General features: G+C 36.1%; 2 protein-coding genes across 10 annotated transcripts in view; one reads left to right on the top strand and one right to left on the bottom strand.

Annotated features, from left to right (window-relative positions):
• lrch1 (leucine-rich repeats and calponin homology (CH) domain containing 1) overlaps positions 1-15,343 on the top strand; it is a 45,144-nt gene extending 29,801 nt beyond the window's left edge. For 2 of the 8 annotated variants that reach the window (XM_079881388.1, XM_079881387.1), the window contains exons 14-21: positions 94-207; positions 2,638-2,694; positions 2,834-2,903; positions 4,153-4,266; positions 7,472-7,581; positions 7,738-7,875; positions 8,472-8,549; positions 11,534-14,931. In XM_079881388.1, the coding sequence (XP_079737514.1) occupies positions 94-207; positions 2,638-2,694; positions 2,834-2,903; positions 4,153-4,266; positions 7,472-7,581; positions 7,738-7,875; positions 8,472-8,549; positions 11,534-11,815 (963 nt within the window). In that variant the 3' untranslated portion in view covers positions 11,816-14,931. The other 6 variants (XM_079881391.1, XM_079881393.1, XM_079881390.1 and 3 more) reach the window with 6 other exon arrangements.
• A 137-nt stretch (positions 15,344-15,480) lies between these two features.
• Positions 15,481-22,131, bottom strand: esd (esterase D/formylglutathione hydrolase). 2 transcript variants are annotated; one of them, XM_079881395.1, is made up of 10 exons: positions 22,046-22,102; positions 21,883-21,958; positions 21,534-21,612; positions 21,369-21,457; positions 21,020-21,118; positions 20,416-20,540; positions 20,144-20,263; positions 19,756-19,854; positions 19,331-19,498; positions 15,481-18,890 (listed from the first exon to the last, which is right to left on the bottom strand). In XM_079881395.1, the coding sequence occupies exons 2-10, from the start codon at positions 21,953-21,955 to the stop codon at positions 18,810-18,812; spliced, it is 933 nt and encodes a 310-aa protein (XP_079737521.1). In that variant the 5' UTR covers positions 21,956-21,958; positions 22,046-22,102; the 3' UTR covers positions 15,481-18,809. The 2 variants fall into 2 exon arrangements, with proteins under 2 accessions (XP_079737521.1, XP_079737522.1); XM_079881396.1 differs by lacking the exon at positions 21,883-21,958 and having other exon boundaries at positions 22,046-22,131.
• Between the last annotated feature and the right edge of the window lie 753 nt (positions 22,132-22,884).

Genomic DNA, 22,884 nt, shown 5'->3' with positions numbered 1-22,884 from the left:
AGTTAGACTCCAAGGCTGTTTTACCAGTGTGATGTGTGCTGTGGTTGGTAAGCCGTAGTGTCATGGTCTTAAGAGCAGTGATTGTCATTGAAGGCGGCTCCTGGAGAATGCTGGGAGTTCCAGAGGAAGAGACAGTACATTCTAGAACGGGCCCGGCTCGAGGCCCAGCTCGCATGCCAACAGTATGCCCTGCACATGGCACAACAGGTAATCTGAAAATCCTGCCATCCAGCCTATAGATACACCCTGTTTGACTGCTGAAAACATGGGCAACTTGTACAAGTCACCTGCACTCTGAGGAATGATTCATCATCCGGTGCAAATGTGTTTGTCATACGTATGCAGTTCACTTTGTACCGAATTACCCAAACAAGTGGTTCCGATGTAGCTGCCACATTATGTGCTTATTGTTTGTGCTGTGGTGACTTCATTCTTATTGTAGTTATTGTAGCTATTGTAAACATGCAGTTCATTCCCAGAAGACCCACGCAGAATCTGTGTCAACAGAACTCATAATAAATCTCTGCAGATTTCGACAGAATTGGAACGCCTGTCATTCATTAGTTCTATTTGTCCCCTGCCACCCTTGCATGTTCGTTCATTAAAATCAATGTGAATTCTCATTCCTGCAACTTTTTTTGCTTTTGTAATTTGACACATTTCTGAGTGAAAAAGAAATGTTGGGCTGAACTTGATTTTATCCATCTGGAAGTGACTGGATCTTGAAAAGTGGGTGCTCCACACCAGAATGTGAGATACCAGATTGCTAAAACAGTGCTAAAATAGTTGTTTGCCTATTGGTCAGGGCTCTGACTCTTGTCGTTCCAAAACTGACTTTCTTTCAGGCCTGGTTTCACAGACCGGGTTGAGATTAAGCCAGGATTAGGCCTTAGATCAATTAGGACATTTAAGTAGCTTTTATAAACATGCCTTAGAAAAAACATTACTGGTGTGCATCTTGAGACAAAACTATGCCACTGACATATTTTAAGAATGTCAGTGCAAGTTGCTTTTAGTTAAAACAGTTCAAACATGCATTTTAGTCTGGGACTAGCTTAAGCTTTGTCTGTGAAACCGGGGGGCAAAGAAGATATTTTGAGAAATGTGTTTGGTTACCAACATATCATGTTCTTTTCTGGTCTGATTTTTTTATTTTTTTTTAATATGCACTGAATCATTCACAGTAACACTAGAATTTGATTGTGCTGTCATCTGCTGCAAAGAGTAAAATATATAATATATTAAGTGATTTTCACTTAAAGGTCCCATATTGTCAAAACTGAAATTTCCTGGCTTTTTTCATGATAACAGAGGTCTAGGGGCTATGTAACTACCATATAAGTTTCAAAACAGTCAATCCACAGACAATTGCACACAGCCTGCATAAAGTAGCTGTGCCTTTTCACGAGCCTTTGTGACTTCCGTAAAAATGTGGCGTCAGAACTTCTCAGTCACCGCCTTCAGTCACCACCCCGAACACTGCCCACCGTCCCTCCCTCCTTATGCCCAACCCCCAGACAACATCGCGTCCATGCCATTGATGAGCAACAACAACACGGAAACATGTCGAGAAAACGCTGTTCAGTCGATGGATGTCAGGAAACTACATAATTGCACATGCTTCTGAACAACATTAACATAAGAGACCAGTGGCTAATGTTTATTTATTCGGAAATACCACAGCAATTTAGTTCAACCTTAACCGTCTGTTCTGCACATTTCACAAGTGACTGCTTCGTCAATCAGGCACAGTTCAATGCCGGTTTTTCAAAGAAGCTACTCATCAAAGATGCTGCAGTCCCTACATTGTTGCGTCCCTGTAAATAAACTTGTAACACATCTTATGTTACATTATGGAGTCAGCATAAAAAAAAACGACAAACTTACCGTTCTGAAACATCCTTTTGTAAGCGCGTTTGAGGAGGTGTTTTTTGTCTCCTGTCGTCGCCGATTCGGGGTCTGAGTCCGGCTCAAACATATAAGGCCGGATAACATTTCCCTCAGCAATATCCATCATTACAGGTGTTTTATTTACCTTACTTGTGAGCATCACTAAGCCACAGCAGGCTACAGCATACATGACCCTAGTTACCTGTGGTTGGCCTGGCCGTGCGTCACAAACAGGCCAATCAGAAGAGAGGCTCATGAATATTAATTAGACAGGCCAAAATCGACCTGTTCTTAGCAGAGCTCCTGAGAAAGGAGCTGTAAAAATATATTGAGATGGTTTTTGGTACTTATACTGCAAATATATATTCTTAAAATCTGATCAAAACCTAAAATAAAACTCCAGAAAGGTGTACAATATGGGACCTTTAATATACAGTATTTGTCATATTTGTGGTGCTGGATGCATTTCTTTGTCTTAATTGTGTAGTATTAATTCCAACATATTGGTGTAGCCTGCATGAACTGAATAGAAATTAAAAGTAAATTTACTCATGGGGATTGAGAATCATGCAATTATCTTATAAAAGAGGAAAACAAACAGTTAGAGACGGAGAAAGAAAGACTGAGTCATATCGAATCGAGTCAGAGAACAGTGATGCATTGTTTCACTATGTCTAAAGAGCTTGTTTGTTAACATCTTACATCATCTCAAGAATCTCACAGACTGTTTTTTTTTATCACTCATAGGCCGACGTGATTGGCCAGGAAGGATCATATGATAGTTGTGAGAACCAAGTTACCGAGGTAAATCTTTTTAATGTTAGCATTACCATTTAATGTTACCATGGCTTTGTTCTGATCATAAGGTGCACTTTACACTTATAAAACTGAATTTGACTTGGTTCAGTGCACTTGTGTTGAGTGTGTTTGTGTCATGTACCAGAATGAAGACAAAACCCCAGTTTCCAGCCCCACACTGAGCTCACCTCCCTTTGGTCTGAAGCCCAGATCAGGTGAGAACAGTGTTGTTTTACTAACACACATGGTGCCAATGCGCTGTTTGGCATGGGTGGCTTTGGACTCTCTCATTATTATCAGCACATTTAAGTAATTAGAGGTCGAAGTGTTTGTGTATAAAGATCTTTTTGCCTGTTGCAAACACCTGTTATCCTGTCAAGCTCATAACTGTTATGCAACATTACAGTCAGGCTTTTTATGCATACATATATTGCTGTTTATTATTACTCTCTTGACTTTGGGGGCTAAACTGCATCTGGTTTAGAAAATAATACATGGCAACTGAATATGTCCTATTTTCTTTTTATTTACACATAAATTTTATATATTCCACATATATACCATTTATTACTAATGTGTACAGTTAAATAAATAGACAAAACAACTTGCTTGACTTCATCTGGATGCAGTTTAATTGATGTAGCTGTTTGTTTAGCTGCCTAGAGGCTTCTTGTTGCTTCCCCCTCTAACATCTAAGCTAGTGTTTGCGTCATTATCTGTGATCTGTTATTTATGTCTAACATTAAAGGGATAGTTCACCCAAAAATGAAAATTCTGTCATCATTTACTCACCCTCAGGTTGTTCTAAACCTGTATACATTTATTTCATCTGTTGAACACAAAGGAAGATATTTTGAAGAATGTGGGAAACTGAACAGTTCTTGGGCACCATTGACTTCCATAGTATTTATTTTTTGTCCTACTATGGGAGTCAATGGTGCCCCAAAGCAGGCTGGTTACAAACTTACTTCAAAACATCTTCCTTTGTGTTCAGCAGAACAAAGAAATGTATACAGATTTGGAACAACTTGTGAGTAAATGATAACAGATTTTTATTTTTGGGTGAACTATCCCTTTTACAGCATTATCATGTCCAGAGTCTGACATAAATAATAGTCATTTGTACCAGGCGCATAACAGCATGCCAACAAACTGGTACTGAAATACTGTTAACATTGACTTCTTTTGTTTTTAATATTTCTCTTTTGTGTTGTGCTGTATTTACGTCACTTTGCTTTGCATATCTTCCTGTTTCCTTCTCTTCCCTTTTATTTACCTGTTTCCCTGAACTGCTGCTTGCCTGCTTGTGTGCTCTTATTACACAAACTACTGTTGCTCGGCATCCTCCCATTTTCTGACTGATACCTGAAACCCCTGCCTGTTTCCTTTGGTTTTCCAATGAAAATCCCTTGTTTGGCTCCTCCTCCTACTGGCACTGCCCTTTATGTTGATACCTGCATCTAGCTTCGCCCTCTGTGCCATGCTCGACTCGGCCCTGTCCCCTCCCACTTACACAGGCCCTGCCCACCGATAGAGACACGCCCCCTAGCCCAGCTGAAGGAGACATGCCAAGCAGTGGTAGGTCTGCTCAATGTATCATCCTGTACAGTCACATACCTAACAGTTAATCTCTTTGAGTTTTCTTGTCAAAGATGAAATGTCAGGTGTTTCTTTATAATTATTATCTATTAGAATTTGTATATTTGTATTAATTTTCTTTATTTTTTTTTCCTTTTTTGTTGAGTGCTAAGGCATTGCTATCATAGAACAGCTAATACACCCTTAACCCTAAATATTAAGTATAGTATGAAACTCATTCTGTAGTCTTTGCACTACAGGGTGTTAAAGCACCCAGAACACCCTAGCCACCACCTAGCCAACGCCCTAGTACACCCAACTCTCTAGATACCACATAGCAATGCCTAATAACATCCAGAACACTCTAGCAACTGCTTTGCAACACTCAACTCCAACGCATTGCAACGCTCTGGCAACCACCCACAGTACCCTAGCATGATGGCAGCAGATTTTTGCTTGGCAAGCATTACTTTCATTATCCTCAGACAATGTAAAAATCTAGTTTGTCCAACTTTTTTGTCTCTTTTAATGCTTGAGTATCAGCTTTTAGAAATGACAAATTGTTTTTCAGAATACTTCAGCCCACTGACCAACATTTCACTTTCAACGGGTGTTTGGTTGACTCAGAGAATTTGACATCTTTTTGAAAGTTCATATGTGGAAGAAATGAATGAAATAATTATTTCCTGACAAGATTCACTAGCACCAGCTTCCAATGAAAGGGTTAGTTCACCCAAAAATTGAAATTCTGTCATCATTTACTCGCATCATTCCAAACCTGTAGGACTTTCTTTCTTCTAAGGAAGACAAAAGAAGATATTTTGAATAATGTTGGTTACCAAACCCGTGGTGGTGACCATTGACTTACATTGTTTGACAAAAATAACTGAGACATTTCTCAAAATATCTTATTTTATGCTTCACAGAAGAAATAGTCGTACCAGTTTGAAATGACGTGAATGTCAGTAAATGAGAATAGAATTTTCATTTTTGAGTGAACCATACCTTTGAGCTTAGTAAAATAGTCACTCCTCATGTACTGACATTTTTTTGTATGAAAGTAAAAAATGTTTCTGAGGTTTGTGGTGTAGCATTGAAGGGTCTTTTAAAACACAGGAGTGAAAGAGAGGATGTGGTTGGGCTGAAATTTGGGGTGGCCCAGTGGCTTTAAATGGAGATGCGTGTATTTATAGAGCAGCTATTTTGAAGCATTAGATAATGGCCCCAGAGGGAAAATCAGACCTCCATTTAAGAGGAAATGCTTTCAGAGGATGAAAAACTGCCAAGGAGACATATGTACTTGCTCATCGTCTTACGAGAAAGAAAGAGATAGAGGTTGTAATGGAGGAAAAAAAAACATTTTAGTAATGAATAGCTTTATACTAATGGGTACTATTGAACTTCATATTATTAGGAGACTCAGGTGGAATCCTAAACCAATTTTAGGGGAAATCTGTGAAAAGTCTTTAAACATAAAATGTCTACACTGAACTGAGAGTACTACACTCTTTTTGGTAGTTAAAATCATAACCAGATTAGGCAATTATGCACTTTGTGAGTAATGTGGTGTTCGGATTCTACAGAGGTTTATTTCTGTCCATAAGATGAATACTTTTAGAGAACTTGGAGAATTTGTAACTTCCTGTTAGATGTCAGAAATTCTCCGATGTGTTGTTTCTTTCTTTGACCTGTAAGTTTGTTGATAATATTCTGGAATTCTTAGTCTTAGCACACGATGTAACCGTAAATGCGAGAATGAATCTTATTCTTGCCAATACTTGGTTGAATTGATATGTGTGTTGCTCTTAGAGAGATGGTGAGATAGAAACTAAAGAAAATGCAAGAGAAAGACACTTTGTTTTAAAGCTAAAGTTTAATTTGTGTCACTAGCTTAAAAAAAAAAATGTTTTCAAACGTCAAACACAGCTCGGTTTGCTATTGGTAAATAAACAGATAGCCCCGCCCCAAAACTCACGCCATTGGTTGAGTCAGTGTTTCTATGTTAGGCTGGCAGAAAAAAATAAGTATACATAAACATAATAAATACACAGGTTTAAGTAAGTAAATACGCTGTGAAAACACAGACATGCCCCTGAAGCATGTCTTTTGACTCAAGTCTGAATGACTTTTAAGCCATCTTTGTTTCTCCCTGATGCTAACACGCATACCGTACACACAAGTTCAGCCATCTACATGGGGACATCCCGTAGACCTCTATTGTTTTTACATACTGCTAGTTATCCTATCTGGATTTTTACAATAAAAAAACAACTTTATTTACTTTGTACTATTTTTTTACCAAAGGAGATTTTGTCAGATTTATCTCACTTTGGGGTATAAATTTGCCCCCAAAAATGTTTAAGTAGGTACACACACGTTCATGTTTTATGGGGACTTTCCATAGACATATACTGTACAAACTGTATGTTTTATTCCCTTACACTAACCCTACCCCTAAACTTACCCATCACAGAAAACTTTCTGCATTTTTACATTTTCAAAAAACGTCACTTAGTATGATTTATAAGCTGTTTTCCTCACAACGATTTCAGATATTGCCGTCTTTGTGGGGACTTTTTGTTAATGTAGGGTTTACCAGGACCACACACACACACTTTTTTTTTATTATTCTGCCCAGAGAAGTCTAGCATATGCTTGCTGTATTACATCAATGTCCAAGCACAGAAACATGGCTCCAGGGCTTTAAACTGTGAAACAACAAAAAGAGGGAGGAATGTTCTGGAATAACATCTTTTTAGTGTTCCCTTCATACTGTCCTCTTCCTTTCATTTTTTCACAGGATGAGTAGTTATGCAACTTCAGAGGTGACGGAATACTCAGATGTGTGGAATGAAGTGTTGTGCTCTTGTCTTTCTCAATCTTCCTCTTTCTCATGTCTAGACCAGTGCTCCCCCTTGTGGGGAAATATCATATAATAAAGGCTGTGAGCTGTCAGATATGGACAGTGCCTTCAAAGTTCAGAATGTTCATTGTGATAAAGAATGAAAATAAAAGCCTTTTGTCCATTAAAAAGCAGCATAATGCCAAAAGTAGTGACATTTAATGTCAAAAACGCCATATGTAACCTAAAGTTTTCGGATATCATGATGGATTTGACTTTAAATTGTGTCTTTATGCATGTGGGAATAAGACAAGAGATATAACGTGCTCTCTGCAGACTGATGACGGTTCAGTTGTGTGACAGTGTTTTTCAGGACGCAAAAGACTTTGGAATCAGTGGATCCTCAGTTCACCATGAGGAGAAAGATGGAGCAGCTCAGAGAGGAGCTGGAGCTCACAGAGCAACTACGAGAGGTACGGAACACACTCACGCAGAAGCTAAGTGTATAAACTAACTGTATTAGTTAGTTAGTTGGTCAGTTAGCTTGACTGACTAAAAATGACCCCACAAGATTTAAGATTTAAGATGAAAATGTTTTATTTATTACCAAATCACATTGATTTTGCCAGAGTATTGAGAGCAGACTGAAAGTAGCTCTTCCTGGAGATCTGGGCTCCTCTCTCATGGATGGGGTCGTGCTTTGTCACTTAGTCAATCACATTCAGCCGCGTTCAGTGGCCAGTATCCACGTACCATCCCCTGCAGTGGTGAGTCATCTCTGAATGATCCACACATTCACAAAAACACTATACACTACCGTTCAAATGTTTGGGGTCAGTAATCTTTTTTTTTTAAGTTTTAAATTCTCTTATTCTACATTTAGCAAAACGGTAATATTGAGAAATATTATTACAATTTAAAATACCTGTTTTCTATTTTAATATTTTTTAATACTCTTTTATACCTTTGATGGCAAAGCTGAATTACTCCAGTGTTCAGTGTCACATGATCCTTCAGAAATCATTCTAATATGCTGATTTGATGCTCAATAAACATTTATTATTACTATCGGTGCTGAAAACAGTTGTGCTGCTTTCACTTTGATACTTATTTTGTTCAGAAATTCTTTGATGAGTAGAAAGTTCAAAAGAACAGCATGTGTATGAAATGGAAATCTTTTGTAACTTTTTAAATGTCTTTACTGTCAATTTAGATGAATGCATCCTTGATGAATAAGAGTATAAATTCTTTAAAAAAAATCTTACTGACCCCAAACGTTTGAACAGTGTATGTTGACTGAAGTTCGTTAACCTGTTTTTTCTCTCTTTTTTGATATCTGCACATGGACACTTTAAACCTTCAGCCCAAGCTTAGCATGGCTAAATGTCGCAGAAACGTTGAAAACTTTTTGGACGCCTGCAGGAAAATGGGAGTCCCTCAGGTGAATATGTAATTCTTTTTTGTGAATGCCAAATTAACTAGATCTGTTTTTCAAGGGCCACTGTTTGTACGGGTTTTGCTGTACTAGTCTCTCATGTACTGTCCTAAATTAAAAGCATTCATTTACTGGTACTGGTGGGGTAAAATGATATCTTCTCACTATAAGAAGTCAATCTGTTAGTGTTACTGAACGAAAGAAGCACAATTTATTATACTATTTTTGTCCGATTCGGTTGCTTATTTGAAATTTAGTATTATTACTGACAAACTGTTTCTAACAGTTTCAGTCTTTCCCCATTCTTGTATTCATATTTCCAACATAGAAAATAGCTGCTGGTATTACTGCCAACTGAGCTGTTAAAGAGACTGTCGTCTAATTCGTATTTGGTGAAAAATTCACCCTGTGAATCTGATCCTATAGCTTTGACAGATTATAACTTGTCTGTCATTGAAGTGGACTGTTAAGGGGGATTTCCACTGAATTTCCTGACTTATCTAAATCTCTTTCTGGGAAACCTGCCCGATTAGTTCAAATGAGTTTTTGTTCAAATGAACCTGTACACCCAGGGCTTCTTAAAAAACAGGTTCTGGTTAAAAACATGTTATCACTTGCTGATTTTGATCATCAGCCACCCCTAATCTGATTGGTTGAAGCAGCTGAGATTGCCTCAAACTGGCCAATGATCAGTCATGCCTTTAAACGTTTTGGAGCCTTGTGTTTAGCAGCTTCAAAAACTCTATTCAATAGATTTGGGGGAAAACTGATCATAGAACAGCAGTAACAGGCACATTCTCACAACCTCATACTAGAGCTGCGTCATGCCCTTGTATTAAGATTTTATCATCATCATGGCTTTAGGCTTCATCCATTGCCAGAGCTTCATTCCATCCTGTTACTGGCTCTGACCTGCTCTCTGATAAATGATCATGTTTCTTCGAGCTGTGACAGAGAGTGATATACAGACAATGGAATATTGACACATGAGTGGAATGAATTTCTGTGTAAATCGTCCATAAAACCATTATTTCAGTGTAACAACTTGCGTAATACATTTTCCTAAACACAAAACAAGAAGCAATTCGTTTTTGTCCAAAGTAGTAACAATGAGCACAACGACCATGTTCCTTTGAAACATGGACGAAATGTTTGTTGTTGATATATCTCTTTTTGTGTGCATGTGGTCAATTTTGGGTCCACTTTTTACATTCTTGCTCAAACTGTGCAAAAGTTTGTTTTTTGTTCAAAAGTTTCGGCAATTGGTTGTGCCATCCTACCCTCCAAAAAAATGGTTATTCTACCCATATCAGTGGCCTTTCTAGTAGTAACCCAGATTTTGTCTTCATGTCTTTATGGGTTGAGCTAGGTCCAAGCCATTCATAACAGGCTGTTCTGATCGTGCCGTACAGGAACCTTGTAGTTGTCATAGCTTGTGTCTGTAGTAGCAGGAGCTACTACAAGTCTGCATGGCAGCTAGCTTTGTCAATATGTGTCTTTTGTGTTTGCTACCCTGTTACGTGTAGCTGATACTGTTTAACAGGCTAGTTTATACTGTTAACGTGTTTAGGGATAATGTGGCAAGCCTTGTTTGTTTGGTAACTTTTGGTTTTATATAGGTTTATATATCATTGTTTTTATTATTAACTTACTAGGGGTGTACGCACTAGTGTAGCTTTACTGGCTTTTGCAGCTCTCTTGCTTTGTACAGTTTGTACGCTGTAGCTTGACTTGTGCCTGGCATACGCTCACTAGTTCACATGCTCTGCTAACCACCATGCTAACAGCATCTGTCCCAGCCACAGCTGCCCTCTGAAACAGAGACAATGACTTATAACGTTCAACATCTCTCTCGGAAAACTCTTTTTCAGAAGGCAGTAAGAGGGTCCTTCTCGGGAAATGGTGCCATTTGTGCTTGAAAATTGGAGGATTTTTTTCCTACTTTATTTTACAAGGTTAAAAAGATGATTTTTTTTGTTTGTTTTTTCAATGGTCACAGAAAGTTTGTAATTTATACACTTTCAAACATTATTATATACACATATGTTCAAAAGTTTGGTGTCAGTATGATTTTATTTTTAAAGAAATGAATAGTTATTCAGAAAAGACTCATTAAAAGGTTTAAAAGTGACAGTCATTTATATTCACATTTTTAAATATAAGCAGCACAACAGTTTTCAACTTTGTTAATAATAAAAAATGTTTCTTGAGCACCAAATCAGCATATTAGAATGATTTCTGTAGAAAAACAAATGTATTTACACCACACCACATTATTTAATTAATGTTCTTGCCCTTTGTGATTATTTAAAAAAAAAAAAATCCCCATTTTTGTTTCTATAAACAGCTGAATCAACTATTGAGATTGATTGTAATATATGAAATACTGTAATATATAACTTTGTTTGAACCATGTGGTCAACAAAAACACAAATATTATGATGTAATTTCTTTAAATAGGTCAGAAAAATGAAGTCATTTATAAAGAGGTAAAATGTCACAGTGAAAGAGGTTGAACAGAACACTGTTTATAACCCATGTAATGGAGATGAACGAGATTCATTTTGATGAAAAAACTTTTTTTTTTTTTTTAAGTATAAACTTTTTTGTTAACAATATTTCAATATTTATTTCGAGTGAAATGTATCATACAATGTGATTTAGTCCAGTATCTTGTTAACTAAAGTAAGTCATGGGAACACGCATTTTTTTTACACATATGGCACTGTTTCCTGAGAATGATCCAGAATTCTTACCGTTTATTGAGCTCAAAGCATTTTACCTTTGACCTTTATCACTGTCTAATCACCTTCCTTATCTTTCTCTGGTGCCGAACGAATGATCTCTCCTCTTCTCATTTTCCCTCTTATTTGGTTTTATTTTCCCTTTGTTTCTCCCTCCATCTATACTTCATTCTTACTCTATTCTCTTCAATTCTTCCTCTTCCTGGTTCTCTTTGTCATCCCCTCTATGTTTTGAATCTCTCTCAGTCCTCTCTCTGTTCGGCTTATGACGTTCTGCAGTGTAACCTGCGTCCACTGTGGGCCGTGGTCGCGGCCTTGCTCATGTTGGAGAGCACAGGAACAAGGCAGAAGGAAGGAAAGGTGGAGAGTGGCAGGGAGAAAGAGACAGAGGTCAAGAAGCTTATCCCCGAGTCCACTCAGACTCCACCTCCTTCCTGGCAAATATGGGATCTGATTGGCTCAAGTCTGCTTCACGTTTTCTGTCTGGTGATGCTGTTTGTGGCCTACAGCTGGAGTGAATTTAAATAACATGCATGCACTAAAACACACAAATAACACATTATATCATTTATTGTCTTAGAAAGCACATTGAACGTCTTAAAATGGAGACTACCTGTTTTTTGAAGGAAAAATATGTATTCCTGTCAGTTGGAGCAAATGTTATTTGTAAAAACTTATATCTTAACTTGGCTATGGTGAAACCATACATAACACGAAACATTTTTGTAACACAACATGTGCTCCTTAATACAGGAACTTGATGCTTTCATGTTTGAGGGAGTATTATTTATTAGATGACGAATATAATATTTATTAGTCTTTGCAAAATGCTAAGGAAACCATCTTTAAACAGACTTTTTGCAAACATTTACGCTGGAGGTGCACTGAGCACTTTAATAAGGAGTGACATACGGCCACGTTCTCACTAAATCTTGTTGCAGAAACACTTAAAAATGAAGGTTCTTTATTGGTTCCATGAAGAACCTTTAACATCCATAGATTTTTTTTTATTCCACAAAAGGTTCTTTATGGTGGACAAAGGTTCTTTAGATTATATGAAATGTTCTTCACACCGAAGAAAAGATACTTTTTTAAGAATTGATAATGGAAATTGATAAAGAACCCAAGATGGTTCTATGGCATCACTGCGAAAAACCCCTTTTGGAACCTTTACTTTTAAGTGTGAAGTTGAATTTCAACAGTCATAACGCTGAACATTTGTGTGGTCCTCTTGAAAAATTCACATATAAACAATATAAGTGGTATAGTTACTAGCATCTGCATGACAAAACTAAAATACTATAAATGGATATGGAGGTTTTGCATCATGCCAATGACCAGCAATGTATCAACAGGAATCAAGGTCTGCTTCAAAGAAACACTTTATAGGCGATAATATGAGGACACTTGAGTAAGTGAAGGCCCAGATGTCATTAAAGCAAAACGATAGCTTTGCTTTGCACAGAAGTCTTGTACGGTGAGGTTAAAAATATTAATCATTAGCATAAGGGCTAATTAATCTGTTGGATGTAAAAAGCAGCAACTTTTGGTTAACAGTGTTTTTAAAAGCAGCATTTAAGGACTGATCTTTTCAAGTTGATGTGTTATTGAAAATTATTAAATATCATGCGCAGTCATACATGATTACAGTGTTATTTTATCCAAAACACCATCAATAGCATTTTCTTTCTCCTTATGAGAGACATTCGAATAGGACTAATGGATCGTTTCTTTAATTTCCTGTTAATCAGAAAAGCAAAATGACACACAGAGTTTAATTAATGTAATATGCATAATTCCACAGAGAGGTGACTAATCCAAACCAAACAATGAGGAATAATGGGCTCTTCATGAAGATTTTCTTTATGTATTCTATCAGTTATCTGAGTCAGGTTTTTAAATTATGAAATATCAGATTAATACAATTTGTTTGAGTTCAGTAATTAAGTGCAATCTCTGTTGTATGTAATTACCTGCTGTGAAGGTCCGTGCACAGGGTTTCTCTTGATTCTAATTGGATCCTCTGATTCTATTTTAGGTTCTGATCTTTATCTCACATAATAGAATGACCTTGTTCATCTCATCACAGATAAAAGGAATTATTAAAAGGAGCGGTTAGCAAATGAGCCGACAGTGATGTCACTGAGGCCTCTTGACATCATTTCCTCAAAATATAAAACACTTTGAACCTTATCTGTACGATCACATCAGTTATAATTGGTACTGCTTTCATCATCCAGTTTGACAAAAATAAAAGGCAAATTGACTCTTCAGGAACTTTTGTTTGGTATAATTTCTCAAAAAAGCTACCAAATGCAAAAAGTGTTTGTAAAAGGCTTAAACGAGACTGCATAGGATGTTCTGACGGATCAGCTGCTTCTGTTTGTCCAGATCTAGACTCTTTGACTCCTCTCAGTGTTGAATTATGTGCAGTGCTGCTGCTGCTGCTGCTGCTGCTTATGGACTTTGTACGGCATTGGTTTTTATGATCCTATATATGAAAAGGAATAAATGTACAGTTTGGGTTGTTTTTCTCAGCTTTGTGGTTGTTTCTTTAAAACATTTTTGTCTTACAATTTAGCTCTTGTTAATGTTCAAACATTTGGATTCAGTACATTTTTTGTTGTTGTTTTTGAAAGAAATGAATGTATTCAGCAAGGGCTCGATAATGTATTGAGTGACAGTAAACAGTTTTAATGTAACAAAAGATTTGTATTTCAAATCAATTCTATTTCAAATAAATGCTGTTCTTTTGATCAAAGAATCCTGAAAAAAATGAATCACAATTTCCACAAAAATATAAAGCAGCACAACTGTTTGTGTAACTTTGATAAAAAATAAGAAATGTTTCTTGAGCAGCAAATCAGCATATTAGAATTATTTCTGGAGGATCATGTGACACTGAAGACTGGAGTAATGATGCTGAAATTTTAGCTTTGCCATCTCAGGAATAAATTACATTTTAAAATATATTTAAAGAGGAAAAAAGTTATTTTATTTGTAAAAATATTTCACAATATTACTGTTTTAACTGTATTTTGTATCAAATTAATGCAGCCTTGGTGAGCAGAAGAGACTTCTTTCAAAACACACACAAAAAACCTGTTATTGACCCCAAATCGTTGAACAGTACAGTATGTGTGTATAGGCTTTATTGTCTGAGATGCAAATATTTTATATTACATATTACATTTTTGATTGTTTGAATAACTGATATCATATTGGGCATCACTGCTAAATGAGGTGAGTCTTTATGAGTTTAATTAACTGCATTTAATGGCGAGTGCATTCAGTTTTAATGAAGCTTTTTTGTAATTTTATTTCTCTTTATGGTTTCCACTTCTTTTGACCAGTCAAATGTACAGTTGTTGTGATTTACTCGATTACAAGGATTTAAAAAAAAAAAATGTGTTTGAAGAAATTGCTCTTGATAACAATTAAATGTTTTGAGCTGAGCTTAAATGTAAAAAATAAATAAAAAATGAGGATAATTCACTTTAGAATATTACATGACTTGAGATTTTAATAATTTGACATCTCATTAAAAAACTTCTTCATGCCTGAAAATGTCCTTATAACTGTGGGGATCCTGTCTGTTTCCTCTCTGACTAAGCACATCATTTGTCCTCTTTGTGAATCTCTCTCTCCAGGATAAATTATGTCTGCCACATCATATTCTGGAGGAGAAGGGGCTGATCAAAGTTGGCATTACTGTCCAAGCTTTGCTGGATGAGACTTCCACCAACCAGACACTCTTCACATGAGTCACACACACACAAACACACACTATTCCCTGTGGATGGACCTCTACCACCAGATGATCTTTGAGAAATTCCCTGGACAGTGTCCATATATTCTTATTATCTTAGCTGATCCTCAACTGCAGGTATATGCTCATGTTTTCCTCACTTTCTTTACTTTTTTATTTAGTACTGTTATGTGATCACTGTTGCCCAGGCCATAGTCGTGTATGCAAATTTAGCTCAAAAACTAGCTTAAGATATGAAATTCCTTTATTTAATATACATATTTATTAAGCAGCTAGTTGAGAGATGCACAATTCCTGATTTTTATATATATATATATATATATATATATATATATATATATATATATATATATATATATATATATATATATATATATATATATATATATATATATATATATTGTGTGTGTGTGTGTGTGTGTTTGTTTAGATTATATGCTATTTGTGTTGGGCCTTTAGTGATCTAGATTTAAAACACTCGTCCTCCCAGTTTTGATATTGATTTTTTTTTTAATATATATATAGTTTTTCTCGATTGCGAACACACAATCAATTCAACAATTCTCACAACTATAAAGACCATCTCAAAACTACACACCAACTTGCACAAATCATAAAACTTCCAGGTCAAATCTAATTTTAGTCTTTTGTTAGAATCAAACTTTGGCTTCTGAAACAAATAACAAATACACAGACTACTTTCCTGCCTAGAATGAGATCAATTTACAACACTTTATCAAAAACCTCTGGGCAATAATATATATGCGGGAATAATTTTTCAGCTAAATGTCTATTACAGTATACAACATAAAGGAAAGTGCAGGTACAGTAAAATACAACAATGAGCATTAGGAAAAATGTATTTTCATTACACTAAAGTGATCTTACAGTAGATGAAAAGCACCAAATACCAAAGAATTGAATATGAACCCGGTATGCAACACAACACAGTATACTGTCAATTACCGTTGCATCCTCTGCACTTTCGGCCAAATGTCATTAAATTATACAGTACTATAGCAGTTTCTGGGTCTTCTGACAAAAGACCTCCTCTACCTCCCTTAGGCAGTCTTCTCTCAGTTCTGCAAAAATATAGTACAATATAGCAACAAATACACAAGGTTGAGGGTGTACAACATGTGCTATAGTTTACATACAGTATAATAATAAAATAACTTAGGTTATACTGTGTGTAAGACGTAGTATCCCCTGTAGATGATTCGTTCAGCTCTCTCTCCAGTGTTAGGATGCTTTTTCTAAAGCACAATCACCTGTGCTCCTATTTATATTATCCTGAGATTTGTCATCAGGTTTGCTATACTTCACGTTTACTCATGGATAAAATGTGCTATTTAAGTTCACATTGTGACACTTGAGTTAATTATATTATGTGTTTGTTTTATGAATGAGAACGTGGTTAAACCGGTGTAAAAGGAGAAAATTGGAATGTGAAACAAGGTGAAATGTGTTAAACGGTTTGAGAACTGAATAAATGGTTTGGGAAATTATGACATATGAATCAGTTATAGTGTGTTGGCAATCAGGAAAAACTGTAAATCACTTTTTAACTTGTTTTTTGGGAGCCATTGATGTTTGTCTCAGGGGAAGTGTGGCCTCTCTATAGTTTTATACAGTCTCTGCTCTGCTTACCTGTCAGTCAGTTATTATATCACTAAAAGAAAATGTCTGAGTGTGTTTACAGTAGAACGCAACATACCTTTCTTTCTTTGTGTGTGTGCATTTGATATCTTCAGGAGAGTGTCTCTTTTGAGAGAGTGAGAGAACGGGAGCACATGTTTGCACTTTTTGTATGTAAGGTTGTGTGTCTAAGGACATTATCATTATTTTTTTAATTTTTTTTTACTTTGTTCTACTTGTGCGTATTTGCTTACGGAAAGTCTGATGTCCAAAGCTTCATCTCCTCATAGATTCAGCCATGAAACAGACCAAAACATTTGAAGCTGGAATCTCACTGGAGATTATTTGACAGTTGCCAAAATTATTTTCTTATCAAACTGATTTACAAACATAATCGTTTTATACAGTCCTTGAAAAATATTTGAAAAATAAGAGTTTTGTATTTGTAGAAGGATTTGTAATGTGATATTGGTGTGTGAATGTGAATAATGTACAGAACATTTATATTTGATGTGCTTATTTTAGTAAGAATATATTTGGTTATTTTACTTACATTTAAAGCATAATTTACTTTAGTAATGTGAACTGACAGGGCAAAAAAACAGCATTATTTAAGTTCTTATATGAAAGCAATTACAACACTTCCATATACAGTATAATTTCAGAGAGACTTATTCATGTGAATAATTACAAATAAAATACATTCACAAGGATCATCCCTTTAATTGGCAACAAAAACTCACAAGTTTTAACTCATTTTAAAACTTATTCACATTATTATACTGTAATTAGTAACAAAACATCAGGCCAGAAGTTTAAACACCAAAAGAAAAAAAGAAGAAGGTGTATCTTAATAGTCCTAATGGTATTCTTCATACTGTCATAATTTGATTAAAACGCATCGAATAGAAATATGGATTAGAAAGTGTAATTTTAGAGACATTTGAAAGGGAGAGCACTTAGATTTTGGCATTTGGTGGTAGTTTTACAAGAGGTAATCCTTTAAAGTGCATTTATTTTATGTTATACAATACATACAATAGTGTACAATAGTTCCATTTTATACACATTTTCACTGCTGTATCTTTTGATAAATTCTGTCCTTAGTTTAGATTCATTAAAGTACAGTATCCAAATCTCTGCTACATTGGGCAAGTTGTGCATCATTACTGTAATATCAACATTCCCCACCACTTCAGAGAAAACGTAGTGAAACTACTTTACACACTAGATTTAAATGCAGATTTGATTTTGAAATGACAGTGTTTTGCACTTTATGTATTTGGGACTGTCTTTTTTTTTTTGGCAACTGGCAAATAGTATTATGCGGGGTATTTATATTACAGTATTTGGAGGAACTATATCAGCTGATTAGATGACTAATGTGTTTGATAAATCACCTTAAACTGCTGAATGTTATGTGGGTATTTTTTGTCATCTTCTTCAATGTATTATAAAGAGAAAAGGCTTGTACTAAACATTTTTGTACTTTAATTTTTATAAATAGGACTTATTTTTCCATGTCTTTTCAGTGTTTGGGATTTTACCCCTTTGTAATTCTGTGAACTTTAAGGTGCATGTACAGTAATGTTTTTGGGAAAAGCATGCATGCCATTCCACCTTTTGCCTTAACCTCTGTAAATATGGTTCATTTGTACCAACTTTTACCAGTAAAAACTTTCACCTTCAAAGACTAGTTTGTTTCTTAAATATTCAGGAAACTGTAGACATGGCATAATGGTGATGTAATTTGCTAAACTAAATTAATCAGATGTCTGAACCATTTAGCCTGCTTTATGTGTGAAATGAGGACATTTAGAATAATTGTGCGCATTTGCAGAATTTATGTAATTAATACAACTCAATTCAAATCATTCACTGCAGAACAACAAATACAAAACCACAACCAAATGCCTTTATTTAAGGAAATGTCTCTACAGTTAAACATCACCCTGTTAATTATGCATAAGAAAATACAAAGGGTTGCAATATAGTTTGAGAGATGGTGAACCAGTCGAGACATGGTTCTGATGTCATTTCCAGGTGTGTAGATTTTGGGTTTTGTAATGATCTGCAAGGCACGGGAGCTGGTTGCCATAATCATGTTGCATAGCTTCAGGCATTCAGATATTTGGCATGGTGCTTGATGTGGTCGTTGATGAAGGAGAATATGAAATAGTAGCTGTGATCATAACCCTGATAGAGCAAAAGAAAAACAAGATTGAACAGAAGAGAGCAGATTTTGTCTTAAAATATATACTCCATTGTATAGGGTTAAACAGTGACATCTAATCCTGAGAGTTGATTTAAATTATAACAAAAGTCAATGCATTCAATTTATTATTGAGGTTTATTTAAAATTCAAAGACCTGTCCTACCACCACGTGGTCCAAAAACCTGAGACCACAAGTGAAAATGCTTTCATTTTATTACAGTTTAATACAAAAATATTCCTTACAAATCATATTATCAGCATACAGTAATAATTCCAGTGACAAATTCACATGAATTCTAGCATTTCACATGTGTCCATTTTGGAGTGTGGCTATCAGCACAAAAAGCCCAGGTACTGGATAATCAATTAGATTTCCCAACATGCCATTCCTCTCATTCATCACGGTGGGTTCAGTACTGACCTGCTGAAGGCGGAAAACTACAGGAATTTTCTTCTTGGAACAGGCAGCGATCAGATTGTCAGGAAGCAGCTGACTGGAAGACAAGAACTGGTCATCACGGCCTTGATCAATCAGAATATCAAGCTCAGGACCGGAATATGATTCAGCCAATACTGTTGCATCATACAGCTGTGGAAATGACAGACAGAGGAAGACAAATAAAGCAATGTTGTACTTGTACAATGCAATGTGCTACAGTAAAACTGTGTTAAGAAAAAATGATTATGCACTGATTATTATTTCATAATATTACTGTTTTTAGTGTATTTTTGATTTTAAAAAAATGCAGCCTTAGTGAGCATGATACTTATTTCAAAAACACTAAAAAAAATCTTACCAACCAAAAATTCTGAATGGTTGAGTCCACACATATGATCATCTCTTACCTCCCAGGTGGACTTGTCAGATCCAAGATAGCCAGAGAAAGCTTTCTGTCCCCATGCACATTGTATGGGGTTACAGATGGGTGCAAATGCTGACACTGACTGAAACAGGCAAATGCACAAGAAATTAAAAAAAGAACATATATATATATATATGAAGAGTTCAGATTCAAAAGCCTCTAAGTGCCATCTGAAATTTTCTTCTAGAATGATCATTTTTAGAAAACTTGTATATTTAAGGTCAATAATTTCACTTAAATGACAATTAATAGGTAATTTTCATTGCCATTTAAGTGAAATTATTGAACTTAAATATATATATATATATATAAATATATCTGAACTTCAAATAACTAAATGATGAAAGCAGTGCATATAATATGAAATATGCCTTATATTTCCCAGGATTCTTAAGTGCACAAATGAGAGCTCCATGGCCCCCCATGGAGTGACCAGAGATGGACATTTTCTCCGGATCAGCAGGGAAGTTAGAATTAATCAGTCGTGGGAGCTGAGAACAAGAGAAATGTGATGAAGACTATGAGTGTGAGATCCAATGTTTAAGGTGTCATTGTTTAAATTTTCATCCGTGACAGACATCAGAGTATAACTCTGTTTTCCTAGTGACTAACTAGGTTTTTGGAACAGAGCTTAAGTACACACCTCCTCGGTGACATACGAGTACATGCGGTAGTTGGTCTTCCAGGGCTCCTGGGTGGCATTGACGTAGAATCCTGCACCTGTCCCGAAGTCCCAGCTCTCTTCCTCTCCTTCAATGTTGCAGCCACCTGACGAGAGCAAAATCATCTCATTTTCTGAGCATGGGCTTATGTGTAAATGAGGAAATTTTAGTGTTGGTTGACTCGAATATTTCTGACAACAAAATAACAATAGCCAGAGGTTTTTCCACTTTCTTACAGCAACAGTACAGACTTAAATGGCATAATATTAGTTTACATTTGATTTATGCTTTAACTGGAATTTCTCTAAGCAGTGGAGTGACTGTCTGGTGGGAAACTCTAAACCCTGACCTAAACTGGGAAGTCACAATGCTATTTGATCCTCAGGGGAAACTCTTTTTATCTACATGTTGCAGTAATGTTCTGCCCCACAATCCACCTGTTTCCATAATTAATATGTGTCGGTCCATGTATCTTTAGGATTTGGCCGAGCAGAAATCATAATTATAGGGTGTAATGTCTCCAGAGATGGACAAGCAGGACTCGAAACTGTAGTGGTGGTGTATAACAAATGTTGAGATGTTTACGTGGACTGGTGTCTGGAGCTACGATGATGATCCCATGTTCAGAAGCCGCCTGCTGGCCCCCTGCTTTAGTGATGAAGTTTTGCTCTGTGCATGTCAAACCTAGAAAACAGTGTATGGTGAAATACATTTTTAGTAGCCTACATTACTGGTATATTACAATTATTGTTGGCTCTTTGACTGATTTGTTCCTCTTTTGTAAGTCACTTTGGATAAAAGTGTCTGCTAAAAGCATAAATGTAAACGTACTTAAAGGCAACCATATTTAGTATACTACAGTATGCAGTATGAAATAGTTAAGCTCATTCACTCAAACTGGCTTAGAGAAGAGAATCAGAATGAATTCAAGTACCTGAAAGCCAGTAAAGCACTGGGCATTTGGAGCTCTCAGCCTTGGGAGGAAGGTAAATGGCGAACTTCATTTTACATTTTAACTCAGAGCTGGAAATAGAGTTGATGTTAAGATCAGTAAGGTATGTTTCATTCGGGGGTTTTGATGAAACCTACAGTCTCTCACCTGTCATGCTCGAACACTTTTTGATATCCATCACTGCACTTATTAGAAGAAACTTGCGTCAGTGCCATTGCGCCGTTTACTGAGTTGAGAAAAATCAGAGTTCGAGTTATGAAAGATCACATTTCATATAGACTCACTTTGCACTCGCATGCAAACATATGCACAAACTACTTCATGATATGACTTCAATACATAAAGGGTGATCACTTTCGATCACTTTTCATGTATCTGGACACCATTTGAAGCTTAGTTTATCCAATAATTTCGTTGAACAGTTAATTCATGTTTAACGCTCCAGACTCATGGAGTTTGCGCATGCGCACTACAGTAACTGGCCTGCCAAACTTACAGCACTGCTTACGGGATCTGCAGAAAACGAGCCAAAGAAGCGCCTCGGTACGCTTGAAAGAATGCCAGAGCATACGCTGAAGAAATTTAAGTTTTATTTAGCTCCCGTGTAACAGTCCTCTTCATGCAGGATAATGGCCTGGATGTTATTTTGTAGCACTTACCTCTGCAGCTAAAGGATTCAGAGTCCAGTGTGACGTCAGGGTTAGCGTAAGACGTAAAATCACGCCCCCTTACGTTTTTGGTCTGTGCTTCTACGTTTTGGTCATACAGGGGCGCTCGAGAGATGTTTGTTTTATGTCCTTCCGTCTTGTGTGTGCGCCCTTTACAGTCTATGGTGTGCGCCCAAGAAATGACATTTCCAAACTTTATATTTGCAGCTCATGAACACTTTGAACTACATAATTGTGATCTTGGAAATAGGATGTTTTTTTGTCCAAAAGAAAGAATTAATTAAATATTGGCCTAAAGGTCGAATATATTTTAGTAATCAATATTTAGTTCGAAATTGATAATAATTTGTACAACATATTTTTACTGGCGAAATATATGATGCTGGCCTTGTAGATAATCACCTTCTGACAAACTGAGGATGTCCGAATGTTTTCTAAGGCCACGTGACCCGAGGAGTCGTCGTCAGATCAAAAAGTAAAACGGAAAGGTGACAATTGAAAACAGTGAGCCAAGCATCCATCTATCTATCTATCTATCTATCTATCTATCTATCTATCTATCTATCTATCTATCTATCTATCTATCTATCTATCTATCTATCTAGAAATGTTAAGTAAACATGAGAATTCGTCAGTGTTTATCTTAATGTGAGCCTATGGTCTGAAAGTGTTAAATGTGAACACTTGACATTGAAAGCTTACTGGACATGTTTGTGCCTTGTTAATTATGATATAATACAAAGTATAAACTTCTCATGATGTATATTAGTCAAGATTAAATTAAGACTTGATGGTTATGTTGTCCCCCGGAGTGAGTGGATTTTAAGATT

Source organism: Squalius cephalus (genome assembly GCF_949319135.1).
Source record: "Squalius cephalus genome assembly, chromosome: 9".
In the NCBI taxonomy this organism is placed as follows: Eukaryota; Metazoa; Chordata; class Actinopteri; order Cypriniformes; family Leuciscidae; genus Squalius; species Squalius cephalus.
The sequence above is the reverse complement of the archived record's forward strand: the minus strand, read 5'-3'. Positions and strand labels throughout refer to the sequence as shown.